Source organism: Ranitomeya variabilis, chromosome 6 (assembly GCF_051348905.1).
Source record: "Ranitomeya variabilis isolate aRanVar5 chromosome 6, aRanVar5.hap1, whole genome shotgun sequence".
NCBI lineage: Eukaryota > Metazoa > Chordata > Amphibia > Anura > Dendrobatidae > Ranitomeya > Ranitomeya variabilis.
In genome coordinates, this window is record NC_135237.1 from 194,597,335 (window position 1) to 194,623,834 (window position 26,500).

The 26,500-nt window shown below is 43.4% G+C and overlaps 2 protein-coding genes across 6 annotated transcripts in view; one reads left to right on the forward strand and one right to left on the reverse strand.

Moving 5' to 3' along the window:
* The window catches only part of GRB10 (growth factor receptor bound protein 10), a 469,634-nt gene that overhangs the window by 423,143 nt on the left and 19,991 nt on the right, over window positions 1–26,500 (forward strand). For all 4 annotated transcript variants that reach the window (XM_077269359.1, XM_077269360.1, XM_077269356.1 and 1 more), the window contains one exon: window positions 25,405–25,515. In XM_077269359.1, coding sequence (XP_077125474.1) covers window positions 25,405–25,515 — 111 coding nt within the window. The remainder of the gene's footprint in view (window positions 1–25,404; window positions 25,516–26,500) is intronic.
* On the reverse strand, window positions 8,627–11,025 carry LOC143782184 (uncharacterized). Of its 2 annotated transcripts, XR_013216884.1 has the most exons (4): window positions 10,467–11,025; window positions 10,214–10,373; window positions 8,773–10,103; window positions 8,627–8,736 (listed from the first exon to the last, which is right to left on the reverse strand). XR_013216884.1 is itself a non-coding variant. In XM_077269355.1 (3 exons), the coding sequence occupies exons 1-3, from the start codon at window positions 10,579–10,581 to the stop codon at window positions 9,095–9,097; spliced, it is 1,284 nt and encodes a 427-aa protein (XP_077125470.1). In that variant the 5' UTR covers window positions 10,582–11,025; the 3' UTR covers window positions 8,731–9,094. The 2 variants fall into 2 exon arrangements, 1 of the variants encoding a protein (XP_077125470.1); XM_077269355.1 differs by having other exon boundaries at window positions 8,731–10,103.

Genomic DNA, 26,500 nt, shown 5'->3' on the forward strand with positions numbered 1-26,500 from the left:
GTGTGTATGTGTGTATGTCCGGGATTGGCATCTGAACCGTCGCAGCTACAGCCACAAAATTTTGCACAGTCACACGTCTGGACCCCGAGGCTATGTTGTGAGGCGAAATTTTAACCCCCCGCTTTCCAATTCACCAAACAATTTTGCCCCTATCTACATAATGGGGAAAAAGTGAAAGGAAAAGTGTTGGAGGCGTCGCAGCTACAGGCACAAAATTTTGCACAGTCACACGCCTGGACCCCCGAGAGCGTCAAAGCTATGTTGAGGTGAAATTTTAACACCGCGCTTTCCAATTCACCAAACAATTTTGCCCCTATCTACAGAATGGGGAAAAAATGAAAGGAAAAGTGTTGGAGGCAATTTAACAGCTGCCAGATGTGAACAAGGGGGACTTAAAGAATGAGAGCGATGGCGCCAAAGAGTATATACTGTACAGTTGCTAAGGTGGGGCCCCGACATGGGATAATCACCACAACACCACGGGGATATGAACACACACACAAAATGCGCCACACACTACCACGTGCTCGAACACATATACCACCCTCAGCGCACATTTCACCACGCATACACCAACCTCGCCACATAAAAGTCGAAACACAAAAGTCGCCGCTCAAAACTCTCCACGCGCAAAACTCTCCACATGCAAAACTCGCTACACGTGCAAAACTCACCTAATGGAAAACTCGCCACACGCAAAACTTGCACACGTGGAAAAATTGCCACATGCACAAAAGTTGCAACACATGCAAAAGTTGCCTCACACAAAACTTGCACATACTCAAAAGGCACCACACATAAAACTCGCCACGCGCAAAACTCGCCATGCACAAAACTTGCTGCACACAACTTGCTACACTAACCTGTCACATGCAACTCGACACACAAAAAGTTGCTACACGCATGTCGCCACACGCAACTCAACACACACAACTTGACACACGAAACTCGCCCTAAAACACACACAAGTCTGGTATTATCCTTCAAAAATAAAAATCTGATTAATAAGCAGACAAACTACAAGAGCAACAAATGTACCATATAGGAATCCGGCAGCTGTCAATCACATGACCTGTCTATTATGTGTATGTGTGAGCTAATATATACTGCCAGGGCGTGGGCTTACTGTTGGCTGGGGATTTATCAGGCTGCCAATTTAGCTTACAAATACTGAGGTAAAAATACTGACCAAATAACGGGTGAACGAGGTCTAATACAGGAGGAGATGACATACAGATATATACTATTTACAGGGGAGATGACACACAGGTATATACTATATACAGGAGGAGATGACGCACAGATATATACTATATACAGGAGAGATGACACACAGGTATATACTATATAGAGGAGGAGATGACATACAGGTACATACTACATACAGGAGGAGATGACATACAGGTATATACTATATACAGGAGGAGATGACACACAGGTATATACTATATACAGGAGCAGATTACCTACAGGTATATAGTATATACAGGAGGAGATGACATACAGGTACACACTATATACAGGAGATGACATACAGGTGTATACTATATATAAGGGAGATGACAAACATGTATATACTGAGGTGAAAATGAGGTGTGAGGTGAAAATGAAAAGGTGTGAGTGCAAAATGAGAGGAGTGAGGGAAAATAGTGGAGTGATCGGAAAATGACAGATGTGAGGTCGAAATGACAAGTGTGAGGGGGAAAATGAAAGGTGTGAGGGAGAAAATGAGAGATGTGAGGGGGAAAATGAAAGATGTGATGGGGAAAATGAGAGGCGTGATGGGAAAATAAGAGAAGTGAGGTGCTATAACTAACCACAGATATTTACTATGCCCAGGCAACGCCGGGCTCTTCAGCTAGTTGTTAATAAAATTGGCTGCTGTGGCCATTCTTATCCAAAGACTAATGGTTGTGGCTTCTCCTTTATTCGGGAGAAGGGGGGGGGGGGGGGGGGGAGACCGCCAGGAAAAGGGGGAGATGGGTTGGGGGGAGTGGGGAGCCATGGGAAGTCGACCTTTTCAGTATCATGCAAAAAATAACCCCTCAAGCTATGTGGATAGAAAAATAGTTAAGGCCCTTGGAATAAGGAAAAAAATACAAGGGCACAGAAAATCTTGTGAAGAGGCCTGTATGTCAAAGCCTCCCAAATACCTTTTTAAAAACTGCACATCTCAAGATATTAATGTTCCCATTCAAGAAGTTTAACCCTTCAGGTGCTTCACAGGAATTTATGCAATTTCTAATAAAAAACAAAACATGAATATGTATGTTCTTCCAACTAAAACTTTGTTTTTGGTCTCAAGTTTTTCACTTTCACAAGCTGTAATGAGAGAAACTGCATTGAAACATGTGTCCGGTAGAAATTGCTTAACACATGAATACTCTGTATGTGGTTAGACTTTACTGTTTGGGTACACGGGGGGAAGAACTTTTTTTTATTTTAATTTTTTTTATTTAGCACAATTTTGACTGCAATTGACTCCAGACACCTTGTCACATTAGCAGATCCTGCCACAAGTCACATGAAGTGATTTTTTTCAGACTCACGGGTGCTTAACAAAAGTTCATAACATGAAAATTAAAATTAACTTTTTTTCCACAAACTTTTTTAGCCCCTCATTTTTCCTTTTCACGTGGATAACAGTAGAAAATAAATTACATCTTTTGTAAATCAATTTCCCCTGAGTACTTAAAGGGAACCTGTGCCCCCCCTCCCCCCCTCAGGCGTTTGTAACTAAAAGAGCCACTTTGTGCAGCAGAAATGCTGCATTCTGACAAGGTGGCTCTTTGAGTTATGATGCCTGCACACGCTGAAATAATCACTTATAAAATGTGCCCCCTCCTACCCTGAAATCGCCAGTGAGGCGGGTCTTTCCTTGCTAATCAGACGCAGCACAGCCGTCACTCTGGGCTTGTGCACGCCAGGCGCCGCCTCCTCAGCGCTGTTTTCAAATGAGCCGGTGCCTGCGCTCTTTTCTCATGCCTTGGGCATGCGCAGTGAGCGCTGCCCGTCCTCTGTCCTCATTTGCAGTCTAGCTGACTGCGCCTGTGCGGCCGCCCTGCCAGACATATCGCCCCGCAGTGTCTTCTGATTTATTCACATTGCGGGGCTGGGATTCCTGGGCATGCGCAGTGCATACCTAAGCCTCACTCATCTCCCTCCGCCTTCTGCAGACTGTGCGGTGTCAGATGATCCCTAATCACATGCCACGTCACTGACCTGCCACCTAGTTTACATAATGAACACCATCACATGCCGAATAAAAAAAAAATGCTGTGTGGGGGCTGGTATTCTCAGGCTGGTAAGGGGCCAATGATATGGTCACCCCCCCCCCCCCCCCAGGGCTAAAAATAGCAGCCCACAGCTGACCAGAAAAGGCACATCTAGTAGATGCACCAATTCTGGCGCTTTGCCCGGCTATTCCCTATTGCCCTGTAGTGGTGGCAAGTGAGGATCATCTTTGTGGGGTTGTCACATTGGTATTGTCAGGTGACATCAAGCCCACGGCTTAGTAATGGTGAGGCATCTAGAAGACACCTGTTACTAATCCTATAGTTACATGATAAATATACGCACAGCCAGAATAAAGTGTTTTATTACCAATAAAACAAGTTTTCCATTTTTATTTAAAATTAAGTTATACTCGCCTAACTACTAATTCCACCGAAGCACTAGTCTCCTGTAATAAACCAAAAATAATAAACAATATCCCTCACCTCGCCGTCATTCTGTCCCACACCGTAATCCATGTTTTTGGGATAAATAGTTTTTAACCTGGACGATGCTAAGATGCCACTGTCTAGGCTGAGAACCGCTGGTGAATGAGCTGCTGCTAGCACAGCATCATTGACCAGCAGTGACATCATCGTGCTTACCGTAGGTCAGTGAGTCTGCATTCCCAGCAGGGCTGAACTGCGGTGACCTCAGCACCATGGGATAAGCGAGTGATAAGGTCACAGCAGTTCATGCTGTGTCTTCACAGCATATCACCGTGAGAATTTTTCACGGTGATCTGGCTTTTCCCACAGTGCTGAGGTATCCGCAGTTCATCCCTGCTGCGAATGCAGCCTCATTTACCGGCGTAACCTCCATGTCGTCACCCCTGGTCAAGGATGTGCTCGCAGCAGCTCATTCACGAATGGTTCTCAGCTTGGACAGTTGTATCTTGGAAACTGTTTGGTGACAGGTGAGAGATGTTGTTGTTTTATTTTTGTTTTGTTACAGGTCATGAGGGTTTCTGTGGAATTGGGCATTAGGCGAGTATAATGGTGTTTGTTATTTTTAAATAAAAGTGGAATACTGTGTTTTGTTTTATTTCTAATAAAGGACTTTATTCTGGCTGCGTCTTTATTTACCATATAACTGTAGGATTAGTAATGGATTGGTGTCTTATAGACACCTCTACATTACTAATCTGTGGGCTTGATGTCACCTGACAATACAAAGGTGACCTCAACCCCACAAATATGAACCCCACCTGCCACCACTACAAGGTAAGTGGGAAGAGCCAGGCAAAGCGCCGGAATTGGCGCATCTAATAGATATGCCTTTTGTGGGCAGCTGCAGGCTGATATTTTTAGGCTGGGGGTGGAATGGGGTCAATATCCATGGCCCCTTACCAGCATGAGAATTCCAGCCCCCAGCTGTCAGCTTTAGCAAGGCTGGTTGTCAAAATTGGGGAAACACCATGCCGTTTTCCTAAATTATTTAAATTTAAAAAAAACTGCGTTATCTATTCTTGATAACCAGCCTTGCTGAAGGTTGCAGCCCCAAGATATGAGTTTTGCCTGGCTAGTTATAGAAAACTAGAGGGGAACCCACGCAGGATCTTTTTCTAATTATTTATAGCGCAGAAGACGGCTGATGAATACTCCCATCAGCTGCTGGCTGCTGCCACTGTTATTACTTGAATACAATTCTCATCATTCTCCCCTGTTCACGCTGATCGCCGGCAGAGCAGGGGAGAATGAGCAGTCTTCAGCGCCCGGCATCGGGGAATAGCGCTTACTGTACCGCTGCTTCCCTGGCACCCGTCCATGAGATACTGATGCGGCACACGGTTGCCACACGTGTTCCTTAAGTGTTGCACGCACAGACAGACATATGTTACTGTTTTTTCCAGTACTGGAAGTAAACTATGCATTTTTTTGGTAATTTATCTGCGCGATATTACTGATCTGGAAATCATATTACCATAGCTTGTTTTTGTCATATAGTAAACATGGTAAATAAAAAATCAATCGTGGACTTGCACTCTTTTTGCAATTCTTCTGGTCTTGAATTTTTTTCCTGCTTTCCAGTACATCACATGATGATAAAATTTAGTGTTATTCAAGAGTACAACTCATACCACAAAAAACAAGCACTCGTCTGACTACGTTGACGGAAAAAGTTATCACTCTTGGAAGAAAGTGTTGTTTTATTTTTCTTTTGTTAACACTAACTTACGCTGTTCACTGTGCCGTAAACAAGACAAAACAACTATTCTTTAGGTCAGTGCGAATATATAGTTGCCAGGGTTATGGATCATTTTTAGATCTTGCTATTTGTGCACGCTAAAACATCCGATTTAACAAAAAATAGTTGTATTCCGCTTATTCTGCAAGCTATATCTTTTTTTTATACTGTAGGAGCTGTGGGGGGGCTTGTTTTCTGCAAGATAAGTTGAACTCTTTATTCATACAATTTTAAACTAGGTAGGTTTTTTTTTCTCTGACTTGTCAAAACAAAAAAAAAATCTCTCACCCAGTCACTGTATGGTAAAATTGATAAAACTTTATCGTAAGAAAACTTTGTTCTGCTCAGAATAATTGAAGTGATACCACATTTAAGCTATGTTCACATGCTGCGTTTGTCTTTTTTTCATGTAAATGAAAAGCTGCTTTTTACAGTACAATGTAAAGCTAAGGCTACTTTCACACTAGCGTTAACTGCATTACGTCGCAAATCCGTTTTTTTGCCGAAAAAACGGATGCGTCAAAAAAGTGAAAAACGGTGACAAACGTATGCCACGCATCCAGCATTTCGACGGATCCGTCGCAAATCCGCTAAACGTTTCCGTCGAAAATACTGGATGCGTTGCATACGTTGCATACGTTTTACCATCCGTTGTATCCGTTTTTCCGACGGATCCGTTTTTAAAAGGGGAGGCTCCCAAAATTTGATTGGCTACTGGAAAATTTGAAAAACTATATAGTACTGTATTTACAGCCCATCTTTGTGGGTTTTAGTTTTGTGGCAGCGATGGAAGGTGTTCTTGGGAGGATTGCTAGTTTGGTTACCGACGTTATCTTTGAGACGAATCGCCTGGATATCATAGTGCGGGAGAAGGAGGCGGCAGCGGAAAGGCGTAGGATGCTTCTGCAGCAACGGAGACGGAGACGACTGTGGATTCATCCGATTAATCAACTACGGATGACCCGGGGTGTCCAGTCCACTCTCTACCTGGAGTTGCGGCACAATCCACACAAATTCCACAACTACGTGCGGATGAGGATTGAACATTTCGATTTTTTGCTTGCAAAAATGGAGGATGTCATCCGAAGACAAGATACAAGGATGAGGCTTGCCATCACACCGGCGGAGCGGCTGATGGTGACCCTGCGGTAAGCCTCTTTTTTTTATTTCATTGCTGATATTGGATGTTATATTACACGCTGCAGACAATACTGCGCTGCCATATTGCGCACTATTTTCTGCAGCATGTAGTTTTGGTTTTCTTGGCGGACATTCCACTGCTTTATTTAAATGTCATTGCTGATATTGAATGTTTTTCTGCATTTTTTTTTTTTGGGGGGGTTTTTTGGGTTTGATGACATGCAACTGCTTTTTTTCTGTCATTGGTCATTTTGAATGTTATATTACACGCTGCAGACAATACTGCGCTGCCATATTGCGCACTATTTTCTGCAGCATGTAGTTTTGGTTTTCTTGGCGGACATTCCACTGCTTTATTTAAATGTCATTGCTGATATTGAATGTTAGATAACAGACTGCAGAAAATACTGCGCTGAAATATTGCGTTGCATTTTCTGCATTTTTTTTGTTTTGTTTTGTTTTTTGGGTTTGATGACATGCAACTGCTTTTTTTCTCTCATTGGTCATTTTGAATGTTATATTACACGCTGCAGACAATACTGCGCTGCCATATTGCGCACTATTTTCTGCAGCATGTAGTTTTGGTTTTGTTGGCGGACATTCCACTGTTTTATTTAAATGTCATTGCTGATATTGAATGTTAGATAACAGACTGCAGAAAATACTGCGCTGAAATATTGCGTTGCATTTTCTGCATTTTTTTTGTTTTGTTTTGTTTTTTGGGTTTGATGACATGCAACTGCTTTTTTTCTCTCATTGGTCATTTTGAATGTTATATTACACGCTGCAGACAATACTGCGCTGCCATATTGCGCACTATTTTCTGCAGCATGTAGTTTTGGTTTTCTTGGCGGACATTCCACTGCTTTATTTAAATGTCATTGCTGATATTGAATGTTAGATAACAGACTGCAGAAAATACTGCGCTGAAATATTGCGTTGCATTTTCTGCATTTTTTTTTTTTTTTGGTTTTTTGGGTTTGATGACATGCAACTGCTTTTTTTCTCTCATTGGTCATTTTGAATGTTATATTACATGCTGCAGACAATACTGCGCTGCCATATTGCGCACTATTTTCTGCAGCATGTAATTTGGGTTTTCTTGGCGGACATTCCACTGTTTTTTTACACTGGTTTCATGCTGGTTTTATTGGGTGTCCCGTCCTTAAAAAAAAAATAACAGTGCCATATTAAAACTTGTTGGTCTGTGCAATTTTTTCTAACATTTTTTTTTTTTTTTTTTTTTTTAAAGTTTCCTAGCTACGGGTGAATCTATGACTTCGCTCCATTATCAGTTCAGGCTGGGCATTTCAACTATCTCTGGAATAGTGAAGGACACATGTCGGGCTGTTTGGACCACTTTGCAACCAGAGTATATCCCCCAACCATCCATGGAAATCTGGTTGCGAAGTGCTGAAGAGTTTCTGCAAATTTGCAATTTCCCTAATTGTGTGGGTGCAGTTGACGGGAAACATATAAGGATTGCGAAACCGGCAGGAACAGGATCGGAGTATTATAATTATAAGAAGTATTTCTCCATCGTCCTTATGGCTATTGCAGACGCCAACTGCAGGTTCCTTGCCGTGGACATCGGAGCATATGGACGGTCCAACGATTCGCAAGTTCTTAAAAACTCTCCGATGGGTCGTTGCCTTTATGGAGAGACCTACGATTTCCCGCCAGCCAGACCACTGCCAGGAACAAATGACCCAGCCCTGGAATATGTTTTTGTAGGTGATGAAGCCTTTCAACTGTCGCCGCACCTACTGAAACCGTACAGTAGCCGGAACTTAAACCATACCAAGCGGGTCTTTAATTACCGGCTTACTAGAGCACGAAGAGTAGTGGAGTGTTCCTTTGGCATATTGACGGCGAAGTGGCGAGTTCTGCTGACGGCTATCAAGCTGAAAACAACAACTATAGACGAGGTAGTTAAAGCCTGTGTGGTGCTCCACAACTTTGTCCTGTCAAAGGAGCCCGTTTCTTTGGATGATGAAGAGTTGGAGACCACCTTGTGGGACTACCGCAGCAGCTCGGTTCGCTCTACAAGTTCAGTTACAAGGATGAGGGACCAGTTTGCCGATTATTTTGTCTCACCTGTCGGGCGGATCCCGTGGCAAGACATGATTGTGTAACCTGTTTCCCATGTGTAACCTGTTTCCCATGTGTAACCTGTTTCCCATGTGTTTTGTTTATGTAAAAAAAGTGTTTCAGCCCCCCCCCCCAAAAAAGGCCCAAAAGCGTGGTTTTCTTGCTAGTAAAACCATTATGTTATACCTTTTACATGTCTGGTGTTTGTTTTTATTAAACCTTTTTTTATTATATTACCTTATTAAATCCACACACACACAAAGAGTAGAATTGTAATCAGAAATTTATTTTATCTCTTTTTTTTTTTTTTTTTTGTTTTGCAAAAAAAATATATTTTTATTTTCCAACTTTTTTTTTGAAAAATTTGAACATTTTTTATAATATTATTTACATTAATAACACTTTACAAATTTTCAAAGTGTTGGGTGGAGATATGAGAGGAGGAGGGGCAGGAAGGTTGGACCACGTCGATAGGTGGGGAAACCCTACTTGTTTGGGGTGCAGTGGAAGGGGGGGTTAAACCAAGAGGCTGACCAGAGGGGGGTGGTGTTGGGGTAGGGGGAAGAGAAAAGTTGAGTAAGGAAAACATTGGGGAAGTAATTTGGTCTGGGGGCCGGGATTGTTGTGGGGACTGGGTCGGGTATTGTGACTGGGTAGGGTAGTGGGACTGGCGTGGGGTTTGGTAATGGTGCTGGTGTGGGGATTGGAGCTGGGTTTGGTAATGGTGCTGGTGTGGGTATTGGGGCTGGGTTTGGTAATGGGGGGTATGGTGTGGAAATGGGGCCTGGGGTGGAATTGGAGTGGAGGTGTGGGGAGGTGTGTGGGTCGATTCATTAATGGCCTGCAGTGCAGCATTATGGCAGGTATTCATTACCCGCATCTGTTGCTCAAAAGAAAGCTTCTCCATGCTCATGAGCATGGATTGGAAAAAAAGATTGGCCGGATCGGGACTTACAGCTGAATGCAGCCTATCCAAGCGACTGCTGGTTTCACGGCTTGTTTCACTGATGCGTGACTGCACCATGTTGAAACCAGCAGTCACTTGCTCTCCCAAAATTTTGAAAGAGCCTTGGAAGGATGCATTCAGGTGTAAGAACTCAGGAGCATAGCTCCTTTCCTGACCCCTCTGTCGCTGCCGCCACGAACCTAATGGTGGTGTCGAGGTGGCAGGATCAGAGGGGTGGGGTAAAGGGAACGCTAACTGTTCAGCATCAGATGCGAGCCATGAAGCCTGCAATAATGCTCCACTGCTTGGGGCGGATGAAGTAGAGGGGTCAGAGGAGGGGACAGAGGGGTCAGAGGAGGGGACAGAGGTGTGGGGCCTACCGACGTGGCCCTCAGTGGCGGACTCAGGAGGGATCGCTCCAGAGGGCGCAGAGGAAGATGCAGGCGCCCGGTGGCTGGAGAAGGTGCTGTGAAAGAAAAAAAAAAAAAATTAATACATTGGAATGAAAAAGCCCTGACTGAAAGCAAACTAAGCAGACAGGTTTACATGGTTATTAGTGGGCTGTAGAATACTTACACTCTGCTTAGCATGGTTCGCCTCAGGAAGGAGAGGGCCTGGCCATATTTATATTTGCTCCTCTTCCTTCCTGCAGAGCCACTCGGGGCCTTCATCTCATCGTTGAATTCCCTCTTAAAGCGATCCCTCAGTGACCGCCACCGCTTCCTAATCTTTCCAACTGTGAAGACAAGAATCAAAAGAAAAAACAAAAAATTGGTAAATGCAATACATTACAGTCAGCTCAAAACATCACTGGAAAGTGAATACTTACCTAGTTTGCTCTGCTGCTGAGGATGAAGGCTCTCCCGCCTTGGAAACAGGTTGCGACACACTTCGTCCCAGAGCCGACGGGTGACACCGGTATCAGCATGCCTGCGGTCAGCCATGTTCCACAGCGGCTCCTGCTCGCGAACCTCCTCAATTAGATTATCAATGTCGATGTCATCGTCTTCATCGTCATCTACTGCGGGAGCACGCTGTGAAGCCTGTGCCAAAAAAAAGGAAGAAGAAAAACAAACTTATTAGTACACTGAAACACTAAGTACCAATAGAATCCCCCTCCCAAAAAAAAAAAAAAAAAAAACTCAATGATGGCCGACCGCGGCGACGAGTCCGCCGACTCTGGGATTGTCTGGGAGAACCTTCAGCGGCAGCAGCAGGAGCAGCAGCAGCAGCAGCCTGAAATAAAGGAAACAAATTCTCAGTAATGTAGGCATATATTTTCTGTGTTTAGTTATGTATGAAAATCTGTTTTGTGTATGGTGCAGTGTGATGTGCGAAAAAACTGTTTCACCACTACTTACACTTGGTTCCTCCTCCACTAGCATCTCTCCCCCCGTCTTTGCCCCCTTCTGACAGCTCCTCATCTGATTCAGCTTCCTGTTGAAACATAATTTATGCATGTGGTTAGACATCAAAATGTAATTTTAAAAAACCAAAAAAAAATAAACCCATTTTTTGCGTTAACTTTTACCGATACACGCTGTTGCTGTGGAGGAGGGCTGTCAGAAGAGGACATTGTTTTGTGGTCCTGGTGGGCAGCGGCTGTGGTCCTGGTGGGCAGCGGCTGTGGTCCTGGTGTTTCTGTAAGTTAAAGAGACACTTGCAATCTGCTCGACACATTGAAGTAGCAGATTGTGGGTCTTCAAAACTTACTTCTAACACTTAGCTGTGGTCCTGGTGGGCAGCGGCTGTGGTCCTGGTGGGCAGCGGCTGTGGTCCTGGTGGGCAGCGGCTGTGGTCCTGGTGGGCAGCGGCTGTGGTCCTGGTGTTTCTGTAAGTTAAAGAGACACTTGCAATCTGCTCGACACATTGAAGTAGCAGATTGTGGGTCTTCAAAACTTACTTCTAACACTTAGCTGTGGTCCTGGTGGGCAGCGGCTGTGGTCCTGGTGGGCAGCGGCTGTGGTCCTGGTGTTTCTGTAAGTTACTTGCAATCTGCTCGACACATTGAAGTAGCAGATTGTGGGTCTTCAAAACTTACTTCTAACACTTAGCTGTGGTCCTGGTGGGCAGCGGCTGTGGTCCTGGTGGGCAGCGGCTGTGGTCCTGGTGGGCAGCGGCTGTGGTCCTGGTGTTTCTGTAAGTTAAAGAGACACTTGCAATCTGCTCGACACATTGAAGTAGCAGATTGTGGGTCTTCAAAACTTACTTCTAACACTTAGCTGTGGTCCTGGTGGGCAGCGGCTGTGGTCCTGGTGGGCAGCGGCTGTGGTCCTGGTGGGCTGGTCAGTGGCTGCGGTCCTGGTTTATCTGTTAATATGTATAATGGATCTATAGTTAGACCACCCCCTGAACTAGGTAATGTTCAATGATAAACACCCTACTGAAATGATGTCAGAAATGTTCATACAGGTGAACAACAAAAACCCCAAAAAAGTTGCACGTTATACCATTCATTTCCATGTCCCAAAAAATAAAATTTTAAAATGTTAACACTATGAAAAAATATATTTGACACATTTTATTTAAAAAAAATAACCTCCCCCCCCCCCCAAAAAAAAAAAAAAAAAAAACTTTACAAGTTAACCTTTATTAAAAAAATGAGCCCTCAACCAACCCTGTATTGCATGTGTAACCATTGGTACATACACCAGTTTTAAATTTACCTTTATGAAATAATACTACGGACATTTTTTTAAAACACATTTTATTATTATTATTTTTTTTCTCTCTTTTTTAAAAATCACAATTAGGAGCTGACATGCTCTTTATTTTAAATACAAGTACTTCAACTGCTAATGGTTGTAACAGTAATTAAAATAAAATCAACACTTTTATTAAATAGAAAAACCCCACACTCACACATTCAAACCACAAGCTGCAGACCGCTAGACTTTTTTAAAAAACACATCAGATTTAAAAAAAAAAAAAAACACATTTAAACCACATGCTGCACAGACCACTATACAGTCCATACATCAGAAAAAGGCAAATAACCAATTACAGCATGGACAAATGCACATGCAATCAACAAGACGTACACAAAAAACATGCATGGTATGTTTCCACATTCCGGATTGCATCAGAATTTGGTCAGGATTTCCCATCAGTATTTGTAAGCCAAAACCAGGAGTGTAAAAATTAGGTAAAGTATAATAGGAAAACAGGCACACTTTTGATTTTATCACCCACTCCTGATTTTGGCGTACAAATACTGATGGAAAATCCTGACCACATCCTGATGCAATCCTGCACATGGACACATACCCTCCCACATGAACAGGCATAAAATTGGCAAAGGCATAATATGGTGCAGGCACATGATACAAAATCACACAGCCGTAAAAAAATACACACATACACATGCACGCACATAGCTTTATGCAAATACACATATGTACAACAAAGGCAGAAAGGTGAACCCAATCAGAAGACGCATACACACACACACACACACATACAAAAGGCTGACAATCCTTTGGCTGAAGCAGCAGGTCTTCACAGTGGCTGGAATCAGGCTGCATCTGGACTCTAGCATGGCACTGGCTGGTGCAGGACGATGGCAGGCCTCAGGTTCTCTTCAGGTTTTAAGCTCTTTCTGTAGTCAGTACCTCATATACACACACAAATGCACAGGCACACAGATGCACACAAAAATTGCAATACTCACACTGGCTCTATGGTGGCTGGCTCCTGTGGCTGGAGTCCTGTGGCTGGCTCGGGTCTTGTGGCTGGCTGGGGTCCTATGTCTGTCTCCTGTGGCTGGCTCTATGGTGGCTGGCTCCTGTTGCTGGCTGGGCTCTTGCTGGCAGTCTTCTCTCTGGCTCTTGCTGGCAGTCTTCTCTCTGGATCTTGCTGGCATATGTGGGGTTGAAGGCCCAGGCCAGGTTTATATAGATTTGGGGGTGTCTGACCAATTGGCAACAAAATACTTCTTCTGAGCATGCTCAGTGTAAAAAAAACGTATTGCAGCGCTGTATTGCGTCGTACGACGTGTCCCGACGCATCCGTCGCTCATAGGCTTCCATTGCAGCCAACGACGTATGCCGCAGGATGCGTCGCGACACGTTTTTTAGGCGGAGACAAAAAACGTTACAATCTACGTTTTTTTGAGACGACGTGTCGCCAAATTTCGACGCATCCGTCGTAAAACGTACACGACGTATGCCAATCCGTCGCCATACGTCGCCAATACAAGTCTATGGGGAAAAAACGCATCCAGCAAAAAGTTTTGCTGGATGCGTTTTTTCTGAAAAAAGACGTTTTGAAACGTAATGCAGTTAACGCTAGTGTGAAAGTAGCCTAAGAGACTACTGAAATCTCATGATGTACACACTTGCTTTTTATCTAACTGAATTTGAAAACTGCTACTTTTTTGACAACCACCACGTGTTCATTTTCAGCAGTTTTTTCACTTAAAGGCAATGAGTAAGTGCAAAGCATCAAAAATGTTGCTCAGTTTGGAGTGTTGGCAGCACTTTTAGTGAAGAAAAACGCAGGTACAGCAGGATGTGAAACACATTTATTGTGATTCCCCCCCAGTTTAGGCGATAATGTCTTGGTGTCCTCACCTGAGTAATGATGGTATTGGTACAGCTTAATTAAATGAACGATGTGTGAAAGTTATCAAGGCCAGAGCATCTCAATACCCAACCAATGTAAAAAAGTAAACAATACCCAAACCAATTCAACCCGACCCTGCTGTTTGTCAGAAAAAAAGTTTTATGGTGTCTCATTGGTGGCCTAACACCATGTATTGTTCATGCTTGCAAGGTAGAATGAAAGCTGAACTTGCAGCTTTTTTTTTTACAGCCAAGAGATCAGGTTTTTGCTACAGGAAAAAAAAACGCAAGAAAGCAACTTGTGAACATACTTATGTTTTGTTATAGTGTTTTGTTTTTTTGTTTTTTTTTATCTTGCTGCTTTTGCACATTAAAATCTATTTTATTACAAACTCCAATTTTGTTTTTCAATCCTGTTCTGATAGCAATAACGTTTTTTTTGCCGATCAGTTCTAAAAGGGCTTGTTTTTTGCGGAAATACTTTGTGTTTTTTTTTTTTAAATCACATTTTATTCTGTAGAAACAAGACCCTTAATCAATTGAGGATGTCATGTTCAGGGGCCTGGAACACAGAAGGAAGTGTACATTCCCAGTAAACGAGAAAGTTAAACCCATTAGGCTACAGTGGAAGAGATCTGATAGGAAGGCTTCACTGACCTCATCCCTGAAGAGAAAATACCCGTTTGAAAAGGAGTCTACCTCATTCTGAGATAAAAGTCCGAAGATTGATGAAGCACTGGCTAAATCTTAGAAAAAAAAATCTACTTTGCCCTTCAAAGACCTGGGTATTTTTTGGGACCAGTTGACAGCAGGCGCCCTGAGACCAACCACAGCAGGGATCTGTGCTGCAAGCTCTATGAAGGACTGGCTACAACAGTTGGAGGAACAGCTTAAGGCTACTTTCACACTAGCGTTTTTTTGCATACGTCGCAATGCGTCATTTTGGCGAAAAAACACATCCTGCAAAGTCGTCTGCAGGATGCGTTTTTTCCCCATAGACTAACATTAGCGACGTATTGACACACGTCACAACCGTCGTGCGACGGTTGCGTCGTGTTGTGGCGGACCGCCGGCCGCTAAAAAACGTTACATGTAACTTTTTTGTGCCGATGGTCTGCCATTTCTGACCGCGCATGCGCGGCCAGAACTCCGCCCCCACCTCCCCGCACCTCACAGTGGGGCAGCGGATGCGTGGAAAAACAGCATCCGCTGCCCCCGTTGTGCGTCGCTTGCACAGTATGCGTCGGTACGTCGGGCCGACGCAGCGCGATGGCCCCGTACCGACACTAGTGTGAAAGTAGCCTTAAAGGTAATGTCCCTAGGGAATGGATCCTGTCAAATATTCCATTAGTACAGGGCGCAGCAGCTTTTCTATCAGAAACCTCGCTGGACTCCAATGAAGTTGCCGGCAAGATCTGCAGCTCTTTCTAACTCTCCTAGAAGAGCATTATGGTTAAACTTCTGGCCAGGGGATGCACAGTCAAAATACAAGCTATGCTCCATTCCCTCTGAAGGAGAGGTTCTCTTTGGGCAAACATTGAATGACATCCTAGAGAAGGCAGGGGATAAAAAGAAAGGTTCCCCAATTTGCCAGTAGACCCCCTTCAGGAGGTCCTTTTGACAGAAGAAATGGATCAAAGGAAGGCCTTCCTAAAGTCAGTACAATTGGTATAATAAAAGAAATCCCTGGTTTGTTTGGGAGTACCTCCTCAGAGAACAAAGACCTCCCAATGACATCCTCTTCCAGGTGGGAGGAAGACTCTCCTCCTTTCTTCTGGCCGAGAAAAAAATGTCATCCAGCTGCTGGATATTGAATATAATAACTGTTTGAAGCTGGAGTTTCACTTGACCCCTCATGGGTCCCTAATAAGATCATTTGCCAGGAGGCCACGCGAGGAACTGTTAGCATTGGAAAAGGAAGTTCTGAGTCTAAGGATCTCTACAAGGACTTTATTCTGGACCAAAGTGCAAAACTTTCTAGGTCTCATTCTGGACTCAATAACCCAGATGTGTTTTCTTCCAGAAGAGAAACCCAAGATAATGTCCTTGGTTTACTTGGCAGTAAACAGGCCAAATGTCTCAGGAGGGCTGTATCCTTAGTGGGGTCACTGACCTCATGCATCCCCTGAGTGTTATGGGATCGGTTCCATTCTCGGCAACTACAGTAATAAGTGTTGAGGAGGCAAAAGCGACGACAGGCTACTTGGAAGGAAACATGAATCTCTCCCTGACAAAGACTCCCTGTTTTGGTGGTTATAGTTAGAGAAAACAAAAATATAAAATAACTTTTATTATAACCTTTTTAAAAAAAACTACCTCATAAAAACTAGTCCAAGTGCAAAATTCCCAAACACTTAGCCTTACATGTCCAAACGGACCAAACAACATAGAAATCCTGAATACAGATAAACAAGATCCTATTTGGTATATTTATGACCAGTTCCAATTTCAAACCACATTAAGATTGGTTATTAAATCATATGTTTTCTTAGACTGTGTAATAAAGATCTTTTTTTGTCATGTACGACATTCAAGTTACAAAAGTCAGTCTCAATGTGGACTAGCTTATTTGGGTAGGTCCACACATACCCATAATATTTTGCAAAGCAAATAAGTTGGAAAGATCTCACCCATTAGCAGCTCTGGTGCCAATCATTCATTCTTCCCCTCCAAATAACAGCTCTGCAAGCTGGGAGAGATGAGGTCGTCTTGCCCTATTTTGCCCTGTATAGGCTATTGCGGCCCTGACCCCAAATTGCTCCCGCCCTTACAAGGGCAGTCCACAGCTGACCCTTTTAACAAATAGCCCTAACCATCCCTGTACGTCCCGACGCATTTCGTCAATGTATAGACTCTTCAGAGGACCTCACACTACGTTAGGGTACATAACTAACTCTGAGAAAAAACAGCGGTTCTTCCTCTTTAGTTTACGGGCTTTGAGTGACGTACAGGGATGGTTAGGGCTATTTGTTAAAAGGGTCAGCTGTGGACTGCCCTCATCTCTCTCAGCTTGCAGAGCGGTTATTTGGAGGGGAAGAATGAATGATCGGCACCAGAGCTGCTAATGGGTGAGATCTTTCCAACTTATTTGCTTTGCAAAATGTTACGGGTATGTGTGGACCTACCCAAATAAGCTAGTCCACATTGAGACTGTGACTTTTGTAACTTGAATGTCGTACATGACAAAAAAAGATCTTTATTACACAGTCTAAGAAAACATATGATTTAATATCCAATCTTAATGTGGTTTGAAATTGGAACTGGTCATAAATATTCCAAATAGGATCTTGTTTATCTGTATTCAGGATTTCTATGTTGTTTGGTCCGTTTGGACATGTACGGCTAAGTGTTTGGGAATTTTGCACTTGGACTAGTTTTTATGAGGTAGTTTTTTTAAAAAGGTTATAATAAAAGTTTTCTTTTATATTTTTGTTTTCTCTATGCTATTGGCCATTTGAATAAGAGAGATTTTGGGGTGATCTGTCCCTTTGCTATTTTTCTGGTTATAGTTAGAAAATCTGTCAGCAGGAGTCACCTCGGTAACTCTGATTAGCGATACTATAACTGATGCAAGCCTGACTGGATGGGTGATGCGTACATATAAGAAAGTGTGTAGCCTAGGGTGTGAGGATGAACCAGGAAAGGAAGGATTCTTCCAATATGACAGCTGTTAGCCATAAAGATGGCATAAGTGAGTTTCTTCTTGTTTTCAGGGCAACTATGTTCAGGTATTATCAGACACCCGAGTGACAGCATACTTAAACAATCGGGGGAGTTTGAGTTCTCGTTCTTTGATTGAATTTTTCTGTATGGCAGAGCAACAACTTCCCTGACAGCACTTCTCAAGGCAGATTATCTGAGTCGAAACCAGAAAGGACAGGGGGAATGGTCCCTGAACCCCGCAGTGTTCAACCAGGTTGTAGATCAGTGGGGGTTTCCAAAAATAGACCTGTTCGCTAACAGTGGGAACAGCAAAGTGGACATATTCTGCTTTTTAGACCCAAGATGGAAGCCTTATGCATTAGTCAATTTCCAGATACCAAAGTGGACCGGCCTAGCCTATGCTTTTCCTCCCATAGAGATGATGCTATCGTTTCTGAGGAAAATAAGGGAATGTAGGGCAAAGGTGATATGAATGGCTCCATTTTGTCCCAAGAGGCCATGGTTTTATTGGTTGAGGCGGATGTCAATTTCAGATCCTTGGATCCTACAGACTATCCTGGATCTGCTCTCCCACTTAATTACCCACAGGTTTCAGCCTAGATTTTGAGAGGAAGTGGTTGACAGAGCAGGGATTTTGCCAGGGTTTGGTATTTACCATTTTTAATAGCAAGAAAGCCTGTAACCACTAAGATATTTGGTAGAACATGAAATAAATTGCTGTCTAGTTCAGGGGAGAGAGTAGGTGAAGTCCCAATAAGATTATACTAGAATTTCTCCATTAAAGGTTAGAGCTGGGGGAACTGTACAATTGTAATCTAGCAGCCAATAGTTGGATTGTACGGTTTATCAAATCCTGTAATAGATCTAGGTCGATCCCTAGTCCAAAGATTCCGCCTTGGAATTTGAATCTAATTCTCAAAGATCTGACAAAAAGCCCCTTTTGAGCCCTTGCAGGAAGCTTCCATCAAAGACCTCACCCTTAAGGTTATAATACTTGTAGCATTGACATCAGCCCATAGGGTCAGTGATATTCAGGCATTGTCAGTAAATCCTCCATACACCCTGGTGCTGGAAGATGGTGGTCTTGAGACTTGACCCGGCCTACCTACCAAAGGTGACTAAGAAGTTCCATAGGACTCAGGAGATTGGTCTTCCCTCTTTTAGAAGTACACCAAAAAAACTAAAGGGAAGAACAGTTCCGTATGTTGCATGTCAGAAGAGCTCTTAATTAAATATATAGAAGAAACTAAAGGGTGGAGGAAAACCCAATTGTTGTTAGTGTCCTTTCAGGGGCTAGGAAATGGCTTAGTCTCAAAGAGCACTTAAGCAAGGTGGATTAAGGAGGTTATAGGTACAGTATAACCTATTCGGCCAGTAGTGTGTCAGTGCCAGAAGGTATTAAAGCTCATTCCTCTTGAACTATTGGGACTTTTTGGGTGGAGAAGGTGGAAGTATCAATCAACCAGATATTAAAAAAAAAAAAAAACCCCGAAGCAACTTGGTCCTCTCCTTCAACCTTTTTTAGACACTAAAAGTTGGACTTGCATTCTTTAGCTGATCCAACCTTTGGTAGAAGGATTCTACAAGCGGTGGTCCCTCCCTAAGTTGCACAGTTATACTATAGAAATCTTTCAGGTGGTGCTGTCATGGGTGAAGGGGAAAAATCTTGGTTACTTGCCTGTAATGGGATTTTACAGAACTCATGACAGCACCTTTTATATTCCCTCCCCTTGACACTGGTTTTGGGTGTATGTTTCCAGGTGGAATGATTAAATGTAGTGGTGATAATTTGGTGTAGGTATGTACAAATAATTGTTTGGAGGTGCTCTCATGCTCTGTAAATCAACTGATGTGTACGTGTGGTGCCACCCTTTGATTTCAATGGGTTTCCTGTCCTGATTGAGAAGATCCTCCATCAGGTGGTACTGTCATGGGTTCTGTAAAATCCCATTAACGGTAAGTAACGAATATTTTTTTTTTTATGGTGTTCATCAAACTGGTTAAATGACAGTTAGGTTCATTCCAGACGTGTAATTTCCAAATGTGAACTTTTTTCCTTTTCATAGAAAAATAGCATTTTACTTGAAAACTTTTCCCTGTTTTTCATACTTTACTTTCTTTTTCTTTTTTTCTTATTCCCTTGTTCCCATTATGGGACATTAACGTTAACTGCACTGATCTAATTCTCCACAATGCCCATTGCACCTGTCAGTCTCACACAGTCACACAGGAAAGAGGTCTGTCAGGTCATGCTCATGCTCAGGTCTGTCAGGTCATGCTCAAACAAACAGGCCACTGTAGCTGCGCTGTGGAGAACATTTGCGGGGTGCCGATCAGATGTGATGAAGAGTTGACACCCGCTGAGGACTTTGGCTGTTCTGCTCATAAGCCGGCAAGATAATTGCGCTGTATGTGTATGGCCGAATGCAATGCATTGTCTGCTACACCGTATGTGTATGACTCGTCAAGAAGGGATTGATTTAATGCCTGTGCAATGTAAAAATGTGATTATAAATCAATTTGATGCCTTTTATAAAGTGGAAAAGACTGCCAACTTTATCCCTAGTATTTCCTATGTCTTACACACTAAACCAACGGCAATATACATCTATATATATAATTGTCTAAGGGGTACTTCCGTCTTTCTGTCGGCAACTTCTGTCACGGAAATGCCACATCGCTGATTGGTCTCGCCAGCTGCCTGTCATGGCTGCCGCGACCAATCAGCAACGGGCACAGTCCAATTAGTCTCTCCCTACTCCCCTGCAATCAGTGCCCAGCGCCCGCATACTCCCCTCCAGTCACCGCTCACACAGGGTTAATGCCAGCGGTAACGGACCGCGTTATGCCGCGGGTAACGAACTCCGTAACCGCTGCTATTAACCCTGTGTGACCAAGTTTTTACTATTGATGCTGCCTATGCCCACAATCTACTAAATCTCTTGTGCATGCCCTCATCTCCCAACTCGATTACTGCAACACCCTCCTCTGTGGCCTCCCCGCTAACTCCCTTGCACCACTCCAGTCTGTCATCAACTCTGCTGCTCGGCTAATCCACCTCTCTCCTCGCTACTCCCCTGCTTCAGCCCTCTGCAAATCCCTCCACTGGCTCCCAATTCCCCAACGAATCCAGTTCAGACTACTAACACTGATCTACAAAGCCATCCACAACATGTCCCCTCCCTATATCTGTGAACTAATCTCCCACTATCTTCCCTCACGTAATCTTCGATCCTCCCAAGACCTTCTAATCTCCTCCACACTTATTCGTTCCTTACACAACCTCCTCCAAGATTTCTCCCGAATATCCCCCATCCTCTGGAATTCCACGCCTCAACACGTCCAATTATTCACCACCCTCAGATCCTTCAGACGGAACCTGAAAACCCATCTCTTCAGGAAAGCCTTCAGCCTGCAATAACCGAGCTGCCGCCACGTCACCAACCACCCGAGCTGCCGCCACTTACCAACCACCCGAGCTGCTGCCTCACCACCACCAGTGCTGCAGCACACCGACCTCCTGTCTCTTCCCCATTATCCCAAAGACTGTAAGTCCGCAAGGACAGGGTCCTCTCCCCTCTGTACCAGTCTGTCACTCTAAATTTGTTTACTGTTAACGATATCTATAACCCTGTATGTAACCCCTTTTCACATGTACAGCACCATGGAATTAATGTTGATATATATATATATATATATATCTATTAGCTATTGAACCCGTTCTACGCCCGGGTGACGAGCATTTATATTGGTATATGGTGTCCATCCTGGTATGTGCTGCTCCATCCTGCGCCCCCATCCTGTCATCTGCTGCTCCATCCTGCATCCCCATCCTGTCATGTGCTGTTCCATCCTGCGCCCCCATCCTGTCATGTGCTCCCATCCTGCGCCCTCATCCTGTCATGTGCTGCTCCATCCTGCATCCCCATCCTGTCATGTGCTCCCATCCTGCGCCCTCATCCTGTCATGTGCTGCTCCATCCTGCATCCCCATCCTGTCATGTGCTGTTCCATCCTGCGCCCCCATCCTATCATGTGCTGCTCCATCCTGCGTCCCCATCCTGTCATGTGCTCCCACCCTGCGCGCCGAGTGCGGGCGGCTGTGCCGAGTGCGGGCGGCTGTGCCGAGTGCGGGCGGCTGTGCCGAGTGCGGGCGGCTGTGCCGAGTGCGGGCGGCTGTGCCGAGTGCGGGCCGAGTGCGCGTGGCGGTGCCGCCGAGTGCGAGCGGCGGTGCCGCCGAGTGCGAGCGGCTGCGCTGGGCGCCGAGTGCTGGCGGCCTGAGCAGGCGGGGACACCGGCGCGCTGGGGGGGGTCAGGTGCCGGAGTCGCCGCTAGCTCAGGCCCCCGGCACTTGCTATATTTACCTGTCCCCCGTTCCACTGCTGCGCTCCGCTCCATCTTCCGGGTCCTCTGCCTGTGACTGTTCAGAGGGCGCGATGACGCGTTAATGCGCGCCGCCCTCTGACTGAACAGTCGCAGGCGGAGGATGGAGCAGCACGCATCACTGGAACTGGGACAGGTAAATATAGCATATACTCACCCTCCTGGCACGTCCCTGCTTCTCCGTTGGAGATCGCGGTGTGCGTTCAGTGCTTACGCATACCGCGATCTCCTGGGAGCGTCACTCTGTGGGGTCCAGACTGCGCCGGTGCTTGCGCAGTCTATAAAGGCTTCGGACAGAGTGACGCTCCCAGCGTTATATTATAGATATATATATATATATATTTCACTGTTAAGAAATCATGTGTACCACAAAGTGAACACTGTTATCACCAAATAGGTCTACTTATATTTTTTTTGTGTTTGTTTTTTTAAACTCTAAGGGTATTTGCACACTTTCAGGTTTTTTCGCGATAAAAACGCTATAAAAACTCATTAAAAAACGCATACATTATGCATCCTATCATTTAGAATGCATTCTGCAATTTTTGTGCGCATCATGCATTTTTTTCGCGAAAAATCGCATCATGATAAAAAAAAAAAAAGCAGCATGTTCATTAATTTTGCGGATTTTCCGCTATTCTATGCATTGGGAGAAACCGCAAAAAAAACGTCAAACGCATGCGGATTTATGGCAGAAATGTCCGGTTTTTGTCAGGAAAATTTCTGCGAGAAATCCTGACGTGTGCACATACCTTCACTCCAGATTTTCGGTCTTGGTACATTGTATGGTAGAAGTAAATGCAGTTTTCAAAGCTGCAACTTGACCCACAAAAGCAATATTATCATACAGCTTTGCGGAAAAAAAAACTGAATTGTCTTGAGGAGGATAATAGTTTCAACACCAAAACAGACTAGATGAAAACCTCAAAAATCACCAGGAATAGAAGTACTCCTCTGGTTGAACGCCCTAATGAGCATTCAAATCCTGACCATCATCCACTAGCACAATACAGAAACAGTATTGCTAGAATGTTGCAAAAAAAAATGGCAGAGTAAAGTGATACATCTAAAGTGGTCACCCAGACATGTACACAGCCAAAGAGGAGTGGTTTGATAGGGACACAGAAGCCCGATATGTATCTGCTTCAGAGGTACTGGTGTCAACAAAATTAATATTTTACCTAATAACTATGTAATGCCAACATCAGAATAAAGTAGGCCGTTTACTTCTTCTCCACAAGAAAACCTGATGCTGTCCACCAGGAGCTCATAAAAAAAAAAAAGCTTGCTGGTGGATCCTGTGTGCGTGCAAGGAGACTTAACAGCTTGTTTAAACTGTGTACACTTAATCTCAGCAAAATTTTTCCCATACTACATTATGCTTGGTAATCTTGCAGAATAAAAAACTATTGTTCATGTACTAATTAATTAATAAAAATTCCTAAAACAAAAAGTATGAACGGGAGCAAACTGAAAGCATTTTTACACTGAGTGGTGATCATTTTGGAAAAGTAATCATTGCCTATTACGGTAGTTACCTATTACTGATCTAAAACCTGCAGCAAACCTGCCACTGGACACAACCATATTGCACTGCTCAAAACTGGTTATCACAAACAGAGCAGTTGCTCCTTTAGTTTTTGTTGGGCTCGATTGATATGTGCTCCCATTATTATGTACTGCACTGATGGAAACGAGTTTGGGATCACTGAAGAAAGATGGAACAGTATAGTTCAGGGTCTGTTCCGAACACCTACTGTTCGGGCACAGACTTCACCAGGAAGTCCGTTTTACTGTTTGGGTTTGGCTGCCCGAACACCGGGTTTTTCTCATGCTATCATCTATATGACTGCACGAGAAACATTGGTGGCTCTGATCAGCGGTAAGAGTAATGCCACCGTTCAGAGTGCTACAGTTCTAATGCTGTCAAGTGACAGCTTGAACCCTGCAGGTGTGACCTGAAGTAAAAAAGTTTACCTCTGGTCACTGGCATCGTCTGATGGGACTACTACTCCCATCAGCCTACTCCTACTGCCGCTAATAACAGCGAGAGCAGGTGGCGGCAGATAAGAGCATTAATCAGTTAGCACCCGCGCTTGAAATAAATAATAAAAAAAAAATACTGCATGGGTTCCCCTTCACTTCTGATAACCAGCCAGGCAAAACTGACAGCTGCGGGCTGCAACCCTCAGCTGTCAGCTTTAGCAAAGTTGGTTATAAAGAAAAGAGGGGTCCCCGTGCTATTTTTAAAAATTTAATTAAATAGTTTAAAAAAATAAATAAATAACCGAGTACCCCTTCCCCATTTGTGACAACCAGCCAAGCTAAAGCAGACATCTGGGGGCTGGAATTCTGAGGCTGGTAGATATTGGCCCCCGCAGCCTAAAATAGGTGCCCAGAAAAGGCGCATCTAAATTCTGGCGCTTTTCCCGACTCTTACCACTTGCCCTGTGGCGGTGGCAAGTGGAGTTCATATTTGTGTGATTTTCACCTTTGTTTTGTTCGGTGACCTCAATCACTCAGCTTAGTAATGGAGAGGTGTAATGTGTGTGTGTGTATATACATACATACATACATACATACATACATACATACATACATACATACATACATACATACATACATTCATTTTGGTTATTGGTGTGTTTTGTTTTGTTTTAGTTACCCATATGTGGATATGTATAATAAAGCACCTTTTTTAAAAAAAAAAAAATTGTTTTTCTCTAGTCAGTGATTTTGAAACCCTTCTGGGATGTCAGTTACTTGTTTTTCTTTCTTTTCCTATTTGTACCCTTAGATGTTTTTAGCAACACTGTTTCCAGTTGTTTAATTATCATGCATGGCCACATCTATTATACACACATGTATGTTTCATGAGAGCGTGCATGCACCATTAAGATAAGCTGCTCAGGTATTGTAGAACAAATGCCGTTACTGCACTTATTATAATCTCACATGGCGTTCACCAAAAATATGCACAATATAATCTTATTTGTAAGTTTTATTCTATTTTGCTGTCTCTGTGCACTGAAATGAAATTTAATTTATATTTAGATGCATACTCATGGAGAACATGTACATGCCTATCTGATGCTTCCTAAGCTGGCCTTGGAACTATTTTTCATTTTATACTATAATGTATCTTAAACTTTTTATACAGGAACCCAGGCACTTACAAGGAATATCTGATTTAGAAGATAGTAATATTTATTCATTGATATCTTGTAAGAAGCTGTATAATTCACCAACTGACTTTGGATTTTGTGTCAAGGTAATGAAAGCATGCATGATATTCTGGAGTTAAACGTGTTTCAGTGCATAATGGTGAAATTAAAAAAAAAAACACAATGTGAGCTGGAGTTGGTACACATATGCAGCACATAATAGCATGTTCACATTGGCCACAAAACATATAAAACTTACAAAAGAAAAAATCAACAAAACCCCTGCTTGTAACTAAGTAAAAAGCAAAAAGTGCATTCAAATAAGAGATTTTAGTAATACTGTTTTTGATCAAAAATGGCATAAAAGCCATCCCACCACAACAAGGTAACTCTTGCTTTTTTACTTAGTTACAGCATGGGTTTAGTAGATTTTTTTTTTTTCTTATTTTCACCATATAAAACCTACAAGAGTTATAATGTTCTATCACTTGGGCTCTGTTATCGATGGCATCATGACTTCGATATTCAGGATCTTTCACAGATCCGTTATGTTCTATACTATATCAATTCCTTGCTTTTTTATTGGGAAGATTTGGATTGCATTCGGTGTGCTCTTTTCAGGTTTTTCACATGTGTAAACAGAGCTTTAGATGTGTGAATATTGCCCAGGCATAGGGGTTCAGCTGGGGGATGAGGGAGGGGGGTGAAACACCTGAGTGGGCCTATAACCTGTAACCCTGATTATAACTATGATATTACACCCATATAGTGGCAGATACCAGTCCTGCAGAACATACAAGTGATGACAGTATAGTTATATATAGTGGCTTACATATTACATTCTTTCAACATGACCACTTTTTCAAGCTAGGTCCTAGCTGCTAGGACTTGTCTGCAGAGATTACAACACACTTGACTAATCACATTTCCAGCACAATCTATTCCCAACCTGCACAAACTACTCGACCCAATAATGAGCCGCTGCTGCTGTATGTGTCCCTATTACACCTGTTTATCACAATAGTGCTACTCTTACTGCCCTATATATAGTAATGCTCACCACTGTGCCCTATACATGGTAATATTCCTCCT

Excerpts from the sequence above, each read along its gene's own strand:
- LOC143782184 (XM_077269355.1), bottom strand. The coding sequence starts at position 10,581 with ATGGCTGACCGCAGGCATGCTGATACCGGTGTCACCCGTCGGCTCTGG. Across the intron at positions 10,374-10,466 it reads TCAGCAGCAGAGCAAACTAG|TTGGAAAGATTAGGAAGCGG; the intron begins GTAAGTATTCAC and ends TTGTCTTCACAG. Across the intron at positions 10,104-10,213 it reads CGAACCATGCTAAGCAGAGT|CACCTTCTCCAGCCACCGGG; the intron begins GTAAGTATTCTA and ends TTTCTTTCACAG.